General features: G+C 40.4%; 1 protein-coding gene across 1 annotated transcript in view; it reads right to left on the bottom strand.

The window, feature by feature from the left end:
* Nucleotides 1–5,381: 5,381 nt before the first annotated feature.
* The window catches only part of LOC131846165 (uncharacterized), a 117,805-nt gene continuing 100,546 nt past the window's right edge, over nt 5,382–22,640 (bottom strand). Inside the window, exons 5-15 of the mRNA XM_059195404.1 lie at nt 20,168–20,348; nt 18,305–18,423; nt 17,202–17,302; nt 16,639–16,752; nt 14,436–14,533; nt 13,411–14,115; nt 10,184–10,301; nt 8,585–8,693; nt 7,187–7,684; nt 7,027–7,121; nt 5,382–6,414 (exon numbers count right to left, since the gene is read on the bottom strand). Of these exons, the coding sequence (XP_059051387.1) occupies nt 7,536–7,684; nt 8,585–8,693; nt 10,184–10,301; nt 13,411–14,115; nt 14,436–14,533; nt 16,639–16,752; nt 17,202–17,302; nt 18,305–18,423; nt 20,168–20,348 (1,694 nt within the window). The 3' untranslated portion in view covers nt 5,382–6,414; nt 7,027–7,121; nt 7,187–7,535. The remainder of the gene's footprint in view (nt 6,415–7,026; nt 7,122–7,186; nt 7,685–8,584; nt 8,694–10,183; nt 10,302–13,410; nt 14,116–14,435; nt 14,534–16,638; nt 16,753–17,201; nt 17,303–18,304; nt 18,424–20,167; nt 20,349–22,640) is intronic.

The raw sequence follows: 22,640 nt of genomic DNA, 5'->3' as shown, positions 1-22,640 counted from the left end.
GCTCAATTCCCTTTTAAGTGCGATTTTTTTTTATTTCTTTTTAAATTTAGGGACTTGTTCCATCTAAGTACATGTACTCTAAAACTAATCACTCCATTACCTCACCAGTGAACAAATTGCCTTAGCCGCACTGTTTGAGGGATCGGCCAAAACAGTTTGTATGGCACCAATTTTAAGTGAGATAAACATTTGAATGTCTTTCGCACATGCTTTGTTTGTCAGGAATATTTCAGGTTTTTCCACCTCTAAAAATGGAATAACCATACATTTCGACCTCTATGAATTGGTGCCTCTGTAAATGAGACCACTATAATTTTGAACCTTCTTAATTGGAGAACTGAATTAATGGAAACTTTTAGGAATTGGTACATAATTCTTGGTCCCTTGAGATCCCAATTAACCAGGTTTCACTGTATATGTCCACACTAAACCATGTACTTAAGTTGCTCAGCATACATTCCAACGGCCCTTGAGCTTTAATTTTATTTTGCGTTAATTGTCAACGCTGGCGATTTGAGAAAGCAAGAATATTTTCGATGGTACAAAATACTTTAAAATTCTCTACAGTAACCTATATACTATATATACGCTTCTCTAAATTTTATTAAAAAAACTTTTTCATACTATATGACATATAGTTTATATACATACATAATAAAATAATGGAAAACTGCTTCTGCGCTTCTCTCATTATTTAGTCAGTCGGATTGAAATGAAATGAAATGTATTTATTTGCATGAAATATGAAGTAAATTTAAAAAATGTCAGTATTAATAAAATAGTCCACTTATTTCTCTATAGTTTTGACATGTCAAATTTAGGTAGGTACATAAAACTTATTTTTGTTAACTGTCAGTTTTGGAAATTAATTAAACTAAAATTAATCATATTCTAGATTTCCTCATAGTTTGCTCTACATTATTCGATATTCTCGCTTTCTTCAGTAGCTAGTGATATAATAAATTATGTGATATATATATTGTTTTTTTTTTATAAATATGTATTAATAGATTTTTTTTACATCAATTAGCAATATTTGTAATGCTGCCCAGTGTATCGGCAGCTCATAGGAGAAATAGTTTTAAGCTAACATAATGTAGTACTGTGTACATTCCCATATCTTAGTATTATAATGCTATGATCAAATTTGATGTTACGTAGATGTGTGTACATAGCCTTATCTAGTATTCAACTGCAATCTGAGACTTACTGCAAGCAATGTTACCGTCCACAGTAATTGTTCTAAACTTAATTTGTGTGTTATTGCACGCCAGCCTATTGGCCAATTGATATTGATTTAATAAACTGACTTCCTATTGCTAACTTGGTTGTTTAATTATTTATTTTACCTAATATGATTTTGCCCCATTCGGTGTCGGGACCCTTGGTCCGTGGAGTTCTAGCGCTATAAGGCTTTCTAAGGAAATAGTAAAAAGGTTAGTCGACATCACAGAAGAACAAAGAGCTGGCAGCTACCTCGGACAAAGAATTAGTATGGCTTCTTAAAGGGGGAGCGCTGCCAGTATCTTCGAAAACCTTGCCTAAAGTAGAAGAAGTCCCTTCTTTTAATAAAATATATTTAATTCTTGTTTAAGGTTCATTATCCCAGTATACAATATTGGATATCAATGTATGTAGGTAACATATCACATTTTTACTATATTCTTATGTTATGCTTTTAAATTAAATTATTTAGGACACATGCCTCTTTAAATCTGCGTTGCTTACATCAGTGCTTCGTGTCGTTTTTGAACCGTAATATTGGTAAATAGGTAAGTTACCAGGCGAGCAGAAAACTGTTGAAAGCTCAATAATAGTACTGCTCTTAATTTCTGCATTCCTAGTACTCGCAGACAGACAGACAGAGTTACTTTCGCGTTTATAATATATATGAAGAATAATATTTGACGGTATTATCAGGCGAGCAGAAAACTGTTGAAAGCTCAATAATAGTACTGTTCTTAATTTCTGCATTCCTAGTACTCGCAGACAGACAGACAGAGTTACTTTCGCGTTTATAATATATATATGAAGAATAATATTTGACGGTATTTTAACAGGCGAGCAGAAAACTGTTAGAAGCTCAATAGTACTTTTCTTAACTGTTAAAAGCTCAATAGCACTGTTCTTAATTTCTGCATTCCTAGTACTCACATTTTATAAAAAAGATTGACGGTACGTGAACAAAAAACTTGAAATCTCAATAATACTATTCATAATTTCTGCATTCCTAGTACTGACATTTTATATAAAAAAGAGAGGGATTGACGGTATGTTACCAGGCGAACAGAAAATTGTTGAAATGTCATCAAAACTGTTCTCCATTTCTGAATTCCTATTACTTTTATATTTAAATATTAAAATACCTAATTATGGATTGTAATCTTAATAATACTATTCTTAATTTCTGAGTTCCTATTACTCTCTTATTATGTACATATAATAAATATGGTAACAAACAAAAGCAAAATTGGTGTATTGACTGTACCTCCGTTGCCAGGCGAGCAGAAAACTAGTGAAAAAAAACTATTCTTAAGTAATTAAGATTGTTTATGTCCTGCGCCATCGGTGTTTAGTCGACAAAAAAAAATATATGTGATATATCCATAAGATCAAGACGCTAATCAGGATACAGATACTTCTTTAATGTATGAAATTAACCTAATTGTTAAAACCGCGGGCAAAACTAATTTATGTACGTTTTAACGGAAAACTCATAAAACTGGAATTCCTTTTATGAATGAGCTGAATGAATGTCAGTTTCATAGATTAAATTGTAATTTAGATAGGTTTTAAAATCCTTTCAAGGGATAACTAACACTTCGGGCCTTGCATATATGCATGAATTATGTAAAGGATATCATACTTCCTCAATTGACTTGTCATGCCTCCATTAGGTATGGAGGTAATTTCACTAACATATCTTAACCATCAAAACTGGAACTGGGCAGAGGATGACTAGGTATCAATGAAGTAAAAAATTGAAAGAAACAAGACATTGGTTCTAAACACGTCCTTTATTCAAATACTGTACAGGCTGTATTATAAAGACCATATGATACAATAACAACGCGTCTCGCAGTTCACTAGGCAATTGGCCGTCGAACAAAGTTCCGGACCAACCTGTTTGGAAGAGTCCTCGTGTGATCCTTAAATTATCTTCTACGGTAGAGCTGTGATAACAATTTTAAAATGACCCATGGGCGCCGGCAGTAACACATATCTTTCCTTTAAGTTTTTCACATAAATATTAATATATTTTACCATGTAGGTACTACAGAATAACAAATAAAATTCATCAACATTTTGTAATTATAATAATCCAGAACATACAGCGCCATCTACTTAAGCAAAGATTATGTTATGGGCATTAGACAACTGATATAAATACATTTCTTTGTAAATACATACACAAAATACATAGAAAACACTCAGACCAATACAAACAATCATACACATGAATACAAATGTCTGTACTCTGCGAAGAATCGAACTCGCGCTATTGGAAGTAAGGTCATGTCTAAACCGCTATACCACCGAGGCCATTTGGAAAAATATCACATTGGTTGGAAGTCCTCCTAGCGGCACCCATAATATTCATTCATGCAATTTCAGTTTTCTATTCGTATGTATATTGTAAAGTACTGCGCTATCAGTTTACAATTTTAGTACCGTTTATATATTATATATTACTTTTGATTCGACTTAACTATAACATAAATATATTGCACCGATCGCGGAGTACTGTGGAGGACGGCGAGGCGAAACTTTGTCGAGTGAACAAACGCGCACGCTGCTCGCTTACAAATTCAACATCACACTTTATGCGCATTAAAATTGGTAATAAACGGAGCTTGATGCATACAACACGCGCTGGTAAATATTCACTATTCAAAATTAATATACACTGAATCTATATACGTTAAATATATCTAGTTTGTGTTATTCAGACAAGATCGAAACTTTAAAAAAACATTGTTATATTGTGCAAATCAATTTCATTACTCAATAGATTTATAAATTTGATAATTCCGCTACAATTAGCACGTGTGAGACCACAGTTATATATCGTATCAACCGACATCAACTTATTACTTCAACATTATTTTTATTTATACTTTATTGCACCAATAACAAAAAACCATACCACCATAGTAAATATATATTAACTGAAACAAAAGACGGTTTTATCGCTAAGCAATAACTTCAAGATATATTCCAGTATATATTTACCAATACGTATGGTATACATAACGCTCATACGGGCCGGCCACGACAGCGGCGAGGCGCGCTCAAGCTACCAATGGAAAGGAATGACTTAGATTTATCTCATCTTATGGAACACCTACACTCCGTATCGTTGGCACCGAGCGGAGCCATTATATAATACATAGCTACAAAACTCTCACGCGAGACACTTGGAGGGATTTGGGAAGTACATGTATGATTAATTTATTAAAACGTGATATTCACGAGGACACCACGTATTTACTACGGCACGAGGTATATGTCAATTACAATAGAACGGTACATATACAGTGGCCGTTAGTATACAGTGACGTAGCACCAGTTATGTGAGCACTTCATTGTTTGTAATGAGAATTTGACAAGTTTAGTACACAGACGCAACACGGCTAGCTGCTTACAAGACCCATTAAAAAAATATGTTATTTTTCTTAAATTATAACAACTGATAAAACATTCTTATTTTTAATAGTATTGTAATTACTTCTTGTATTTATAGGAGGAAGAAGAAACAGGGGTTAGTTATTTAACGTCAAACTTTGGAAAATAATAATAATAATCTCAGTACAATTTATACAGCGCCATCTAGACCCAAGTTAAGCTAGCTAAAACTTGTGTTATGGATACTAGATAACTGATACAAATACGTAGATATATTTTTTTCGTAAATACATACATAGAAAACACCCAGACCGATACAAACTATCATACTAAGGAATACAAATGTTTGTCCCGAGGAATCGAACGTACGACCATCGGAAGTAAGGCAGTGTGCTCAACCGCTAGACCGCCGAGGTCGTCAAAAACAGTTTGAAAATAGGGTTGCCATGCTTACATAAATATTATAAATTATGACGGAGGCCTGTGGAGTGTCGCGCCGTGCATATATGGGATCATACCTACATTTAGTCATAAGGGGCCGTTCAAGTATTACGTAAGTAGATTTATTACAATTATTTACGTATAAAAGCCCTATGCTTACGTAAACATTTTTCAATTAATGTATTATTTTTTAGCAAAGACAATGTGAGGGTTGACATTTGCGTAAAAAAGTAAATAATTACCGATGACGTAATCATCATCTAGTCTCGCCCCCCATGTCATCCAAAATAAGCAAAGCAAAGACCCCACCCCCAAATAGTGCTTACGTAACACTTGAACGGCCCCTAAACACAGGACTCATACCAAAATGACATCACTACATTATTTCAACGTTATATCGGATATAATATTTTATACTGAAACATTCATCAATAATTTCGTAAATTAAACCAAATTTTGATCCCATACACTTCGTAATGCGTAGTCATACAGTCTAAATGATAAAATTTCATGTCAAGGAACACTGGAAATAGTGACCGGAGTGCGACGCGCTGCGAGCGTCGTAGTGTCACGTTTACTAATTCAGGAAGCGAATCTCGACCGCGCGGTCGGGCGGCGGTCCACACGTCCGCCGACAACGGGGGAAGCACACACGCAATTCAATCAATATATAGGAACATTCAGTCGTCGCGTCGTTCGTTACACAATTCAAAAGTTGCCTACTTACAATAAAAAATAATAAAAACATTGTAAATCATATAAAACCGCTCGGATTGCACGAACACAACCATTCTTATAGAATTTCTATGGATATTAATATTAATAATAATCGTTCAACATTATTAAGTTATAAATTGTAAAATAATTTATGGCCTAAATTATATTATCAATGTAAAAACAATAAATATGCTTGGTTTCGCCATCCACAGCGGGACCGAGAGTAATACAAGCTACGAGTCGCGGCGGCGGGCGGCGCGCTCGCTACCTTACATTGTACTTCACACCGCACTGGCCACACGTGGTCATACCATAGACTACAGAGTTCACGAGTGACACTTGAGTAGCAGCGAGCGCGGCGCGCGCCCCGCTCAGGTATATACTCAGGTAGTACCGAATCTCATATTAATACTGTCCCGGCATCATCACAGCGGTCCGCCCGTAGACGTATAACAAAATAAATAGATATCCGGCCGGGCGCCACGCAGCGATCACGCTGCGGTCAAACAGCGGTCGCGCGGCGGTAACGCAGCGACCACGCAGCGGTTACGCAGCGGTCACGTGTGCAGGGTGACGCAGGCCGCTACCGCAAGCCGGTCCGCTTCGCGCCGCTCGTAAGCCGGTGGCTACCTGTATATATATATAAATATAATATTTTTTATATTGTATTTTATATGCTGCCTCCTCTATTTCAGTAGCTTGCTTTGTAAGCTATATTTTGGTTGAAGGGTGAGATATAGCAGTGAAATTTCGCAAACGAGGCATGGCACCTTTGTTCTCTGTAATATCAACGCATAAGGGATACGACAGGCGTCACGTGCCATTTTGCTGTTAAATAAAACCATTGGACAACCGTCGCCTATATACATATAATGTGTATAGGCAAAGGTTGTCCCTTTACTGGGCTGTTAGTTTGTTCGTTATTTTAGTTATATAAAAAAAAAACAATCATTGCCACCATCGTAATGTAAAGAAAATCACAACATTCTACACATAGCTAAGTTTCATCGTACAATGGTATTTTTATCGAATCCAGTAACTCTATTTATTGAGCTATTCCTTCTGAACAATTACGTTGTCAATGTTGATTTAAATACAATCGTCATAAAACGTCAGATTCTAATGTCGATCGATCGGTCGAACACGGTCAGGTGGTGCTGTGGTCAGGTTGTCAGGAGCCACCTGGTCATGTAGACTGGTACGCAGGTGTCAGATGGTGCGGTGTCTCGTTGTCTCGTGTACCTGTTGTCGTGGGGGTGCAGCACGACCCGCTGCAGGTCTCTCCTGGCGAGCTGGTGTCGTAGTGTCAGTCGGCGGGTGGGTGTTGTCTCGTGTACCTGTTGTCGTGGGTCAGGTCTCTCCTGGCGAGCTGGTGCGTAGTGTCAGTCGTTGTCTCGTGTACCTGTTGTCGTGGGGGTGCAGCACGACCCGCTGCAGGTCTCTCCTGGCGAGCTGGTGTCGTAGTGTCAGTCGGCGGGTGGGTGTTGTCTCGTGTACCTGTTGTCGTGGGGGTGCAGCACGACCCGCTGCAGGTCTCTCCTGGCGAGCTGGTGTCGTAGTGTCAGTCGGCGGGTGGGTGTTGTCTCGTGTACCTGTTGTCGTGGGGGTGCAGCACGACCCGCTGCAGGTCTCTCCTGGCGAGCTGGTGTCGTAGTGTCAGTCGGCGGGTGGGTGTTGTCTCGTGTACCTGTTGTCGTGGGGGTGCAGCACGACCCGCTGCAGGTCTCTCCTGGCGAGCTGGTGTCGTAGTGTCAGTCGGCGGGTGGGTGTTGTCTCGTGTACCTGTTGTCGTGGGGGTGCAGCACGACCCGCTGCAGGTCTCTCCTGGCGAGCTGCTGCCGCGGCCGCGAGCCCAGCTCCGCGGTTCCGTCGCGCCCGATGTACAGCTGCAGCCCCGAGCCTGCACACACCACGGACAACACTACACTCAGACAAATTCACGATTCTCTAATAACAATATGCTCTTAGTTACTATATATATTTATAACTGGAAGTCTTCGTCTTTTCGTGGTTTTAACCCGTGACTTATAATGATGCTGATTGCTGATGAATATATACATATACACGGGTGTATATATATTATTGTAGATTATACTATATATATATACTAGTTACTCGCTCCGGCTTCTCACGAGTGTACATGTATTATACGTATAAACCTTCCTCTAGAATCACTCTATCTATTAAAAAACCGCTTCAAAATCCGTTGCGTAGTTTTAAAGATTTAAGCACACATAGGTCCGTGTCTATGTGCAGACAGCGACTTTGTTTACTATGTAATGATATATATATAAAACTACTATTACATATGAGGTAGTCAGAGACATTGTCAAGTGTCGACGTTGTGGTTTCCCTAACATGGTCCACATATCGCTGAATATATTAGAATCAATAAAAAATATGATAATTTAACCAATGTTATAACTTTATACCTTCAAGTTAAACCGTCTGAATACCAATCACAACTAACCTAAGTCATTACAGTCAAAATATTAAATACACAACCAACTGGTTGAGTAACTAAATAAGAGTAAATCGTAGTGATTAGATAGAAATAGAAATAATCTTTATTTAAATAAACTTAATATAAACACTTTTGAATAGTCACATTATTTTTATTCTCCCACTCATTCGGAACACAGACTCATCGCAAGAAGAAGATTCTAACCTTCAAAAAAACCTTTCACATCAAAATAATAGTAAAGAAAAACATATATACAGTGAGTATATACAATTGCGTACATGTATAGTACAGTTGTAAAGATTTTATTGTACAATATGTGAGGTGTGGTGTACTCACTCTCCGCGGAGTCATCGACGGCCTGCTTGAGGTCGGTGGCTGCGAGCAACTCGTCGATCAGGGAGTCGGGGTTCACGCGCGTGTTCTCCACGCGACAAGACACCACGTGCTGCCGGACGAACACACATAAAAATATACACATATATATAATAAAAAATATAGCCTATGTGTTATTCTGATGTATAAGCTATATTACTGTAAAGTTTCATCAGAATCCATTCAATAGTTTTTGCGTGAAAGAGTTACAAACAAACATTATAAACGCGAAAATTTGTAAGTGTGGATGTTTCTTACTCTCTCACGCAGTAATATAGCTTATGCATCAGAAAAACATACAGACTATATATTTTAGTGAAACTTATATACTGAATTTTAATGCAGGTGGAGCCGCTGGCAAATCTAGTATATAATAATAACCCAGGACAAATTGCACAGCGCCGTCTAGTCCCGAAGTAAGCTGAACTTGTGTTATGGATATTAGACAACTTATAGATATACTTAAATACATTTTATTGTAAATATAATAATATATATATTCTCGACTTCGAGACTACAGCATGGGGATGTTCAAAACGGCCAGGGCAGAGAGAGGGATATAAATTGGTGTATATACACTTAGGTTGTGGAATGAACTTCCTGCCGAGGTTTTCTCCCGAGACTACAGTATGGGGTTCTTCAAGACGGGTATATTAAGGTTTCTTAAGGGTCGGCAAGGTGTCGACACGTGACACCTCTGGTGCTTCAGGCATCCACAGGCCATGGACTTCATTGCCCATTTACCATCAGATGGGCCGTATGCCTGTTTGCAACCATAGTAGTACAAAAAAAAGTTCAAAAAGGATATATTAAGGTTTTCCCGTGACATTCCTGGTGTCTATAGGCTAGGGCAGAGAAGAGAGAGATATATATAAATTGATAGATTTTTTCTTTAAGATTTTGTGATAGATATCCTTTCACGCAAAAACTACTGAATGGATTCTGGTGACAGGCGAAGCGGTACTTCACTGCGGACCAGAGACTCCTCTTATATAAGTCTCACGTTCGGCCGCACATGGAGTACTGCTCTCATCTTTGGGCAGCACCTGGATACCAGCTCGGTCCTTTTGCCTCGGTTCAGAGACGTGCTATGAGAATTGTCTATGATCCCAATCTCTAGCGGTATCGAACCACTGAGTTTGAGGCGAGACTTCGCTTCGCTTTGTGTGTTCTACCGATTATACAACGGACTGTGTTCTGAGGAATTGTTCGACATGATGTCTACTATCACTTTTTATTATGGCATCGCTCGCCATCGACAGGGAATTCATTCCCACACGCTGGAACCTAGGTGGTCTCGAATAGCGCGGTTTCAGAGGAGCTTCCTCCCGTGTACACTTAGGTTGTGGAATGAACTTCCTGCCGAGGTTTTCTCACGAGACTACAGCATGGGGTTCTTCAAGAAGGGTATATTAAGGTTTCTTAAGGGTCGGCAACGCGCACGTGACACCCATGGTGTCAAGCGTCCATAGGCGGTAACTATTTACCATCAGATGGGCCGTATGCTTGATTGCCACTATAGTAGTATAAAAAAAATCACAGGTCTATTGGAGTGTGTGGTACCTGGGCGTCGTCGGGCGGGGGCGCGGGCCGGGCGCGGCGCTCGAGTGCGGGCCGCGGGCGCTCCAGCGAGCCGCCCTCGGAGGCCGACGCCGTCGACACGGAGCCCGACGACGGGTTCCTGTACACACCGACTCCCTCAATTAACTCTCAATATTAACACGTTCGATTCCAACTTAACCTACCAGTTAGTACGTTTAAAATCTAATAATAAAACCAGTATTGTTTAAATTAGAAATAAATAATAGAAACATTATAATCATGCTTATAAATGTATTAATTCTGCATGCTATATTATAATTGCGTATTCGACACACAGACGTGCATTATTATACTTGCAGTATAAAGCAATTATAGTAGTTGCTTTAAATATATAAAATAGTAAAAAAAAAGGATCATGCTATGAATAAATTATATTAAAATAATCCAAAACTAAGAAATTGTATATCTAATACAAAACTGCTAATTTAAACTTATCTAACACTTTTTTATAATTGTACACATTTAATATATATTTACTGATATTATATTTGCAATCAACAACCGATATTCCGATGCTGTTGTAGCAGCACACATCATTCGTGTAAAACAGCTACGCGCCAACTGCCAGCGCAATTTTTTTCGGACTACTCTAATACTGTTGGCCGCAGCTGGCCTTTACAGCTTCACCAGATGTTAGGCGGCGAGTGCAGATGGCACTCCAAACCAAAGGAAGGACTTATGGAGCGGCTGAAAGCCAACTCCCGCCTGACGGATACGACTTTAGTCTGAGGGCACCGCTAGGGTTCGAACCTCGGCTCAAGCCGTCGTAACATCGATCCCCGTTTGAATTGGACGGGGGATCGATCGGAGGGGACGTATAACTGATGAACGCGTCAAATTTAAAACAGATTGTTACAAAATCGCAAACGTACCTATATTAATCTGTTGCAATCAATTGTTAGCAACTGGGTTACATAATAAGATAGCTATTACAATATCGGTAAATGTACTATTAAGATAATGCATACAATCAATCTAGTTGGCTAGCTACTACTGCCCCGTAAGCGTAGGGTTGCTCGCCAACTTGCTCGGCCGCTCGCGTAACTGCGTGCGATCGAACGTGGCTCCACATGGACGAGAAGCTACACTAGACAGTTCACAACGATACGATACGACACGACACGACATCGAGTTATCCAGACGTCTCGGAACAGTTTTGACATATAAAACGGAATAGTGCGTGGTCACAGTGGATGGGCGAGAACGGTTTGTAGTGGATTCAATGCTAGGAGCGGAACACGATCCGTGATGCATACAGTGAGGGGTCGAATCTATACATATAAATAAAATTATTAAGTAATATTAAATATAATTAGTAAGTGTACGGACACGTACACTTATTGACTGATTTTGCCGAACTTTATACTTATAATTTGTTACAAATGTGTATGATTGTTTGTATCGGTCTGGGTGTTTTCTATGTATATTATGTAACTATTAAAAAAAAACTTTATGATTATTAGGCCCCTAAGTAGATTTAGCCTGGGGCCCCACAAATTCGATCCGCCCCTGAGCGTGGAGTTTAATGATAGACTCCATGGAGGCCTATCTAATTATATTACTCAACTAAAAAAATATTCCGACCAAAAAGGAGCGAGCAAAAATTCCTCGTTTCTCGATAGACGCGCACTAGCATGGGTTGATTGAACTCAGGGTTGCCAACCTTATGATAGGTTTTTAACATTCTAGATATTTTTTATGTTCTAAATATCATTTCAATGGGGACTGCGGCCCTTTGTATCCTCGGGGAACTGGACTGCAGCCCAAAAAGGCGAAGATCCCTTAGGCGGATCCGCCCCTATTCACGCTGATGATAATTTCTATAGAAACATCGAGAGACATAAACCTTTATTTACCATAAATATATTCGTCTAACTAGTCGAGGTTAATAGGCAGTTAAAAGATTAATAATCTAATAATAATCTCAGGACAATTCACACAGCGCCATCTAGACCCAAGTTAAGCTAGCTAAAGCTTGTGTTACAGGTACTAGATAACTGATACATATACATAGATTTTTTTTTTGCAAATACATACATATTAAGAAAACACCCAGACCGATAAAAACAATCATACTCATGATTACATTTGTTTGTGCCGTGCGAGGAATCGAAGCGGCGACCATCGGTCGTAAAGCGGTGTGCTAGACAGCTAGACCACCGAGGTCGTCATTAGTATGTTTTTATTGAATAAGTATACAAAAGTCAATAATGATGTACCATATACACTTAAATGATGTTATCTCCTTTTAGAAGTTGATAACATAACGATTCTCATTTGAAACATAAATATGTATAAACATTTCTTAGTTGCAATTGCGAACCGTACAATTTAGCTCTCATTTGCAGCTTTCAAGTGCTTACTACAAAATTTCAAACCTATCGATTTCAATCTGTTGCAATTGAGAATTGTTAGTAACAATGTAACTCCTGTATTGATTACTTAATGGACACCAGAATCGCTTTATAATTTCCTTTTCGTGTAAACATGTTGTGTATTTAATTTATAATAAATGTAAAATATATTGCAAACTATTTATTAGAAAGGCTTCAATGTTTCATATAATCTTTATAACCGTTTTAGACTGTGACTACGCATTAAACGTTTGAAATTCCATACATAAATCTCGCAACGTCTATTTTCAAGCACAACGCAACTATATTCAATATATCTGAACGACACATTTAAAAGTAGTCTTATAGCAACCTAAACATTAACTATAGAATTAGCTGGAGTTATGAATTTTTTTTTAGACTTCTTTTTAATAATACTATAAAATTACTTTTCATAATTATCAATAACAATGCAAATAGACAGCTTTAGCAATAGACGTTGACAGACTTGTGTATAGGATTATATGTAATCGTATCGCGAGACGTCCGGACGCGTTACGTGGCGGCTGGCGGCGTACTGACAGTGCGGAGCTGGGGCGTCGCGGCAGCGAGCCCGCGCCGCTCCACCCCTCGCCGCCCCCCGCACCGCCGGCCCCGCCCCCCGCAGCGCCGGCCCCGCCCCCCGCTCCTCCTCCCCCGCCGCCGCCGCACTCCGCGCGTCTGCACCACACGACACCTGTACCCTCTAGCACCACTCGACAGTACAAACAGGAAGGAAAGACACCAAGCCAGAGACAGAGACAGAGGAGCCCGCGCCCGTTAGTGCGTGTTAGGAGTGGGAGCGCACGCACTCACCTGGTGCGGTCCGTGTAGCTGTGCCGCAGCCCCCCCGCCGGCCCCGGGTACGCGTCCCCCCCCTTGGGCGTGGACGTGAACACCTTCTCCTCGTTGAGGGTCCGGTTGGAGAGGCTCTTGAACCTGTGCCGCACGTCGATGCGCTCCGCCGAGCCGGCGTCCACCTCCGGATCCGAGGGCACGCAGTAGAACTCGTCCTCTATGCAGCCGGACAGCCTGTTCGAGTTCGACACGAGCGAGCTCTTGCGGTGCGCGAGCGGCGTTAAAAACGGAAAGTTCGTGAACAGCTCCTCGTTCTTTTTGGTCTTCTCGAGCAGCGCCGGGATGGTGTTCAGGGATTTCTGCTTGAATATTTGGAAGTTGGTGAGCGGCTGCACGGCGGCCGCGACCACGCTGACTGCGGCGCGCTTCTTGCTGTCGAAGTAAGTTGGCATCGCGAACGAGTGGTCGTGACCGTTCTCCATGATGGTGGAGTCTGGCGTGCGGTACTCCTCCGAGGGCGGCGAGTGCAGCGCGTGGCGCGGGATGACGTCTGGCGGGCCGGTGAGCGTGGTGTTGGGCGTGAGGTACACGTCGGACGTTTCGCTGACCACGGTCTTCTCCAGCATCAGTTTGGTGAGCGGCCGCGCGTGGCCGCCGTGCTTGCTATTCTGCGTGGGGACGTACAGTGTGGTGGTGGTTGTCGTGGTCCGCTCTAGACGTATACTGCGGGACGGTGGCGGGTGGGCGAATAAAAAATAAAAAGAAATTAATAAAGCAAATAAATACAGAGGCGGCATGGGATAAAAAAAAATGGAAAGTTAGTTACGTGCGGTACATACAGTGGTTACAATGTGGCGGGTGAGGTCTGTACAAGGAGGGATATAGTGTACAATGCACCGATCGATGCCAATTGATCGTGTACGCTCCCACTCCCGCACGGCTCCGTACGGAATACTTACGGCTGGTTTACTATAGTTTCGTGATACGATGACGGTGAGCAGTACAAGAATGAGCACATGAAGGCCGGTGGCGACCGTGTGTACCTGTTGTGGTGCGGTCGGCCTGCGTCTGCGGACTCGCCCTCGGAGCTCTGCCGCGAGTGCGCGGACGCCGCGGACGCCGAGCTGCCGTACCCTGACACCTGCAATGCAGAAACGTCACATGTATTAACATTTACCTGCTGATAATGAAAAACAAATTATATAGAAATAGAAATAGAAATAGAAATAATCTTTATTCAAATAAACTCATTACAAGCACTTTTGAATAGTCATATTTTGATTCTACCACTCATTCGGAATGCAGATTCATCACAAGAAGAATGAGCAAGAAACTTGTGTGTTGCTCTTTTGAAAAGATATTTTCTTTATATAATAATTACAGTATAACAAATAAAGGCATGCGATAATCAACATAGAAATCGCTACGCACTCATTATTAGTGTAATCAGATAATATTGTCAGTGCTATGGATTTAAAGTTTTTCTATAAAACATTATTATCGTTAACGAATTCTTCAATTTTATAGTAAGCTTTTTTGCAAAGGAAGTGTTATATATGACATTTAAATATTTTTCAGGCAGATTTATAACATACTCTGGTATTTTGTTCAAAAACCTTACGCAATTGCCCTAAAACGAATTACTAACTTTAGCCAAACGACATTTAGGTAAAATCAGTTTGTTATTGTTACGTAAGCTTTTATTGGTGCAATCACTAACTCTTTTGAAACTGTCTATATTCCTTCTGGCATAGATGATATTTTCATAAATGTATTGAGAAGCAACGGTGAGGATATTTGATTCCTTAAAACACTCTCACAATGACTCCCTGGAACCCATACCATAAATGGAGCGAATGGCCCTCTATATCATTAATTAACACCATGTACCTTTGATTCGCAGTCTTGCTGCGGAAGAAAGATACATGGTGTTCTCATAATTAGACATGTCATAATGATCACGTTCCCCATATTGAACAATCCATAGGAGTACAAATCTCGGCTTCTTGCTAGCCATGGTATGGCTCCTCGCCTGCCCATTCCATTTATTTCTATTCCAGCTTCTATGTTACCAATTTAAGTTTCTTGCCAGTTCCTCTCAATTGGATCTATATACTGCACTGGACGGTAGTGAAAAAATTATTCCTAAGCGGATAAAATGCCCTACATGAATGAATGATTTTTGAAATTTGTATTAATATTAATATATTGGACATATGTATGTACGATGACTTGTTTACTTCGAGTACCTAATTTATTGGCATTTCAACTTGTAATAATTTATCATTTATCAAGAGTCTCACGGCCTGCTGTCTTATTATACCTACATAATACTACACGTACAACGACTCAGATGAGAAGCTGATTGCGGAAAAGCAACTTACATATACCTTTATTATTGTATTCTTTCTTTATTTTTTGTCATATATTACTAGTATTAATATTATATAAACACTAAATTATTATATACACTCTGATCGCCGTACCAATGTAACGTAAACTGTCAAACCTGTTTTGATTTCCACCATACAGGCATATCTATTTTTTGAAAGCCAGTTTACAATGTATATATATAGGTGTCTATGTCTAACATTAAATGAAAATCCCGTACATGAACAACTATTGCCATGCACGCTCGTCATTAAAAATAGTTTTTTCCATATTTTATTATACTTTATGAGAGAGATTTAACTGCAGTCTATTTCCCATCGACCTATGACCTATGTGTGGTGATGAGGGGTGTTGGTGCTGTACCTTGCTGCTCATATCTCCGAAGGTATTGGAGGAGTTCCTGGAGTGCGTGTGGTGCTGCTGCTGAGCTAGAACCTATGTATGGTGATCAGGGAACGGTGGTGAGGGTGTTGGTTGGTGGTGTACCTTGCTGCTCATATCTCCGAAGGTATTGGAGGAGTTCCTGGAGTGCGTGTGCTGCTGCTGCTGAGCTAGAACCTATGTATAGTGATCAGGGAACGGTGATGAGGGTGTTGGTTGGTGGTGTACCTTGCTGCTCATATCTCCGCAGGTATTGGAAGAGTTCCTGGAGTGCTTGTGCTGCTTTTGCTGAGCTAGAACCTATGTATGGTGATCAGGGAATAGTGATGAGGGTGTTGGTTGGTGGTGTACCTTGCTGCTCATGTCTCCGGAGGTGTTGGAGGAGTTCCTGGAGTGCGTGTGCTGCTGCTGCTGAGCTAGAACCTATGTATGGTGATCAGGGAATAGTGATGAGGGTGTTGGTTGGTGGTGTACCTTGCTGCTCATGTCTCCGGAGGTGTTGGAGGAGTTCCTGGAGTGCGTGTGCTGCTGCTGCTGCTGGAGACACGCCGCCCGCCCGCCGCTGCCAGCGCACACCAGCGCTCCTGCCGACACCGAGCGCACACATATAGTTGTGTCTAACACATTTATAAGAGTTTTTGTTTGTAATTTGAATGGAAATGAAGAGCACTATGGACATCACGTTATCATGTGATACCACTGATCCGTTGGCATTCCGCCTTGGTGGTCTAGCGGTTTAGCACACCTCCGATGGTTGCGGGTTCGATTTCACGCACGGTGCAAACATTTGTATTCATGAGTATAATCAAACACATAGCGAGCACATACATTTATATTCATGAGTTTTATTGTTCGTATCGGACTGAGTGTTTCCTATATATATATATATATATAATATAATATGTAATGTATTTACGAAAAAAAAAACATACCCATAACACAAGCTCTGGCTAGCTTAACTTGGGTCTAGATGGCGCTGTGTGAATTGTCATGAGATTATTATTATATTGGTGAATGTGAAGCAAGTGAGTGGTACCTGTGTGGTCGGGCGCGGCGGTCCCCAATAGCACCAGCTCGCCATCCGTCAGCGGCAACTCGCACGACAGCTGCGACGGCAGCGGCTGCGAGTGCACACCTTCTGCAACACAGACCAACACATAAACTCTCTATGAAACATATTTAAAACTTGAAAATATCCCACCCTCAATTAGTAATCTAAATATATAAAACTCAAAGGTGACTGACATAGTGATCTATCAACGCACAGCTCAAACCACTGGACGGATCGGGCTGAAATTTAGCATGCAGGTAGATGTTATGACTAGGCATCCGCTAAGAAAGGATTTTGATAAATTCTACCCACAAGGGGATAAAATAGGGAATGAAAGTTTGTATGAAACTTTGTCAATTTTAAACCGATCAGGCTGAGACTTTACATGCATAAAGCTACTATGATGTAGGCATCCCCTAAGAAAGGATTTTGACAAATTCAATCCCCATGGGGATAAAATAAGGGATGATGCAGGATGTAAATGTATTAGTTTGAACCTATCAGTACCTAATGAAACGAATAAATTAAGACGAACAAAATAATTATTAGTTCTTTAGGCTACTTTTATTTTAGAAAAATAACGTTAAATTTCACGCGGACGAAGTCGCGGGACCAGGTAGTAATAATATAATATGGAACTCTGTGTATTTGTTAAAAATAATATGGCAATGCAAAGTCAGCTGGTATTATATACTTTTAAACATACTTGCTCGTAAAGTATCCCCTCTTATCAACCCCCTTCCAATACAAGCGGAGCTCGAAATTACCCCTAGTGGTGCCCTCAGACTAAAGTCGTATCAGGCGGGAGTTGGCCTTCAGCCTCTCCATAAGTCCTTCCTTGGTTTGGAGTGCCATCTGCACTCGCCCCCTATCATCCTTTGAAGCTGTAAAGCCAGCTGCGGCCAACAGCATTAGAGTAATCCGAAAAAAAGGCACAATTCATTCTGCTTCCATTGCTGTTTTCGACTCGAGACGCTTGAAATATTATTTCTTGTGTTTCTCTCCGCCTGCACCAGCAAATTAAAACCAGTACGGTTCGATCGAAGGCGTCCCGTACACTTAGAGTAGTCCGAAAAAAACACAAGTTACCGAGGCTCCTCAGTTTGGCTGCGTCGTCCGCACCGGCTGCGCTCTCTGTGCCACTGTCACCACCGCCCTTGTTCTCCAGCGCGTCCTGCTTCCGCTCCGGACTGTAGTCGTGGCAGTACCTATACCAACAACAGTATTTATTGTTAGTATACACTTTATTACCGTATGTGAACTGTAGCATGGTGTAGGTGACACGGGAACAGGGTAGGCGAACCAATGGCACGCGTGCCATTGACGGCACGCGACACAATATTTTGGGCACGTCGTCGATCATAAAACTGTTTGAAGAAGCTGGCTCATGCTATTTTAACAATATTTTCACCTACCTATGCCTGCGAGTCATTATTTCCAGAGATGAATAACATTAAAAACTCGGTTAGAAACCGTTTGACAGACGGATCCAGTTCAGCATGCATTTTGCTAAAAGTAACATCGTACAAGCCTGACATAAATTATTTTTTATCTAACCAGCAGCAACAGAAGTCACACTAATTTTACACTAATTTAATTTATGCGTGTAATGAAAAGAACCCAAAATGTACCTCTTTTGTTTACTTTATTTCATAGAGAGTATTGATTGTATTTATTATTATTATTTTCCAAATAATCAGAAAGTCAAAATTATTTGATGGCACGTCACTGACCCCATTAAACATTTTTTGGAAAAAATGACACGTTGATGCATAAAGGACTGGACTAGAACATTCTGTTTGGGTTAAATTTAAGTTACTACAGTTAATGATTTAATATATTACGAATGTGGTACAGCTGAAATACTAAGTCATAATTTGTAAATCGCGGCAACTTTAAGAGCGAAACGAAACGTTAATGTAACTGTCACCCGCACCATGCAGCGCACATGGTATATATAATATACTATTTATTACAGTTTTGTTTATATATGATTAGTCCACGGGTAAAAGTTGCAGGCAAAGTCGTGGGTAACAGCTAGCATATAATCAGCAGTCACAAAAAAATAACCTTCTACTCAATTTCTCTTTCCATTTCATACACGTCTAAACTTACGGCGTTGTTAATTAACAGACTACACTATAGCTACAATCACAGTTTGTTTTTAGGAGCAGGACAAACACATAACAAATCTAAGCTTGTGTTTAAAAAAGATTTGCCGATTTTACCCAATGGAAGATGATGAAGATGGAAACGCTAATACACATCCTATATAGTTGTAGCCCACTCATACATAAATGAAATATCTTTTTGTAGAAAAAAAAGCCATCGCTCCTATGTATATCCTTCAATTCTTGTCCTTGACGAGTCTAGGTAGCGAAGTCTAATTAAGGGTGGGCACAAGATCTACGCAGGTCGCAGAGCTACAGGTTCTACTTAGCACTGAGTAATAGCAAAACTCTTAATTTGAAAAAAAGGCGAATGGATCTACATAAAATAATAATTCCAACACTAACTGTAGTGTCCAAGGAATCAAGAGGTGATACTAAAATCATTAATTGAATTAAGTTAATTTAACAGAAACTTTAATTCACTACAATTAGAGAAAGCATCATCAACTGAGAGCAGCAGCATTGGACGTCTTCTGAGATAGCCCGGAAGACGTCCACTACTGAACAAAGGCCTCCTCCAAAGATCTCCACGACGATCGATCCTGCGCTGCTCGCATACAATGCCTTCCAGCGATCTTGACCAGATCGTCGGTCCACCTTACTGGAGGCCTTCCCACAATTAAAGAAATGCCTGTACTCAATTGACGAATTCTAAAGTCATTATTATCATTACTATTATTTATAATAACTGACAAATTAATTAAAAAAAAAAGATCAGAGACAATATAAACTGTAATCGAATAAATAAATAAAAAAAAACGAGGTCTTCAATGAAACTTACACTTTAAATAGTGGGTCCCCTGAGATCATGTTCATCTTGATGCGCAGCCGCAGCACTGAGTTGTCCTGGCGGCGGCGCGGGTCGTACCCCTCCAGCAGACAACGCCTGGTGGCCTCGCCCGCGCCCGCCAGCTCCGCCAGGTTCACGTCGCAGAATCCCAACTTCTGGTACGACCGTCCACCTGTCACACAATAATAAATCACGTGATCACCACCGCCCTTGAGCACGGGGAATTGCAGTCAATTGCCGGCCTTTTAAGAAAGTCTTATGGGTACTAGACAACTGATATAATTACATAAATAATTTTTTTAAAACATACATAATATACATAGAAAACACCCGGATCAATACAGACAATCATACTCATATATACAAATGTTTGTATTGCGCGAAGAAACGAACCTACGACTAAAATAAAGCGGTGTACTAAACCTGTAGGCAGTCTATCCGTATATAGGCGGTTACCACCAAGCTAGCAATGAAATAAAAAAAAAATACACATAAAACACAATATTGTTACAATAATATTGGTTGTAGACATAACATGCACCGAGCCATCTAGACACCGCACCGGTCAGCAATTTCACAATAGTTCATCAGGCGATATTACCTTTCCTGATGACTTGGCAATAGTCATTGCTGGTATCAATATTGATTGCGTAACGCCACCTATGCTCGCAGACACGTGTGCTAATTTCTGGGAGACAGGCCGACAATGTTTTCAGTTACGAAATCAACAAGAATTTTTTACTTTTATACATTTACGAGCTACTCGCCCCGGCTTCGCACGGGTGGACGCATATATCTATTAAAAAAAATCGCTTCAAAATCCGTTGCGTAGTTTTAAAGACTTAAGTATACATAGGGATGGACAGACAGCGAGAGCGACTTTGTTTTATACTATGTAATGACTAGCCACCACTAGTTCACCCGCGAGAAATGTATACCCTATATACTATTCCTATATATAATATATGCTATATTACTGTAAAGTTTCATAAAAATCAGTTCAGTAGTTTTTGCGTGAAAGAGTAACAAACTTCCATTCATACACACAAACTCTTGCATTTATAATATTACTAGTTGTGCCCGCGGTTTCACTCGGGGTAAATTTCAATATAAAATCTAGGTTATGTGTTCTGATGCATAAGCTATATTACTGTAAAGTTCCACCAAAATCCGTTCATTAGTTTTTGCTTGAAAGAGTAACAAACATCCATACTTACAAACTTTCGCGTTTATAATGTTATATTAAGATTAACATTTTCCTAAGTGATGAAGGGACTTACTAATACCGCTCGTAAACTTGCTATCTTTAAGTTTAAATTTATAGTTAAACATTTTTCTACAATATTAAAGTGCAAGGAATCCTAACTGCAGAACTGGCATCAACTCTCAAAACTTTCTTGCCAGTCAGAGTGTATTTAAACTACACATCGAGACCAGAAATCTATCCCCTGGGATATCGGCTTTGAGTTTACGCTCGTAACTCTTTTAACTTACTCAAAGTGTATTCATAAGATTTTGCAGTTTATTTACGAGTCTTTTATTTTATAATATAGGGGTTAAACGAGCTTGTGGCTCACCTGATGGTGAGTGATTACCGCCGCCCTTGAGTAAGGGGAATCGCAAATCCCTTGCGATCTTTTCAGAAAGCATAAGCTCTTTTCTTGAAAGTTTCAATAGAAAACACTCAGACCGATACAATCATACTCATGAATACAAATGTACCGTGCGAGGAATCGAACCGCGCCATTAGAAACTAAGGACGTGTGCTAAACTGCAAGACCACCGAGACCGTCAGAATATCGGTTACCATTACAAGTGTGGTCCATATATAGCTAGCAGCTTCGGGCTGTGTACTCACTGACCTGCAGACCTATCCAGACAACCCAGAACTAAGTTCTAGGGCACAGATGCACAGGGAGACCGGACCCCAGATAAGGGGCCGTTCAAGTATTACGTAAGCACTATAGGGGGGCGGGGGCTCTTTTCTTTGCTTATTTTGGATGACATGGGGGTGGGGGAGTCTGTATGTTGATTACGTCATCGGTCGTAATTTACTTTTTTACACGAATGGCAACCATCACATTGTCTTTGTTAAAAAAACAATACATTAATTGAGAAATGTTTACGTAAGCATGGGGGGAGGGGTAAGAGCTTTGCTTACTTTTGCTGACAAGGGGGATGGGGGTAAATAATTGTGATAAATCTGCTTACGTAATACTTGAACAGCCCCTAAACTGGGAACATGGGCCTAGACTACCGAGGCCGTCAATATATTAGTTATCATTACACGTGGAGCATACATATAGCTAGCAGCATTCGGGCTGTGTACTCTCTGACCTTTGCAGACCTATCCAGACAACCCAGAACTAAGTTCTCGGACGCAGATGCACAGGGGTGCATCTGCGTCCGAGAACTTAGTTCTGGGTTCCGGTTCGGTCTCCCTAGACCGGACCCCAGATATCCC

Source organism: Achroia grisella, unplaced genomic scaffold, assembly GCF_030625045.1.
Source record: "Achroia grisella isolate CSIRO2021 unplaced genomic scaffold, CSIRO_AGI_Agris_v1 utg503, whole genome shotgun sequence".
Classification (NCBI taxonomy): domain Eukaryota; kingdom Metazoa; phylum Arthropoda; class Insecta; order Lepidoptera; family Pyralidae; genus Achroia; species Achroia grisella.
This window is presented reverse-complemented; position numbering and strand designations above follow the sequence as displayed.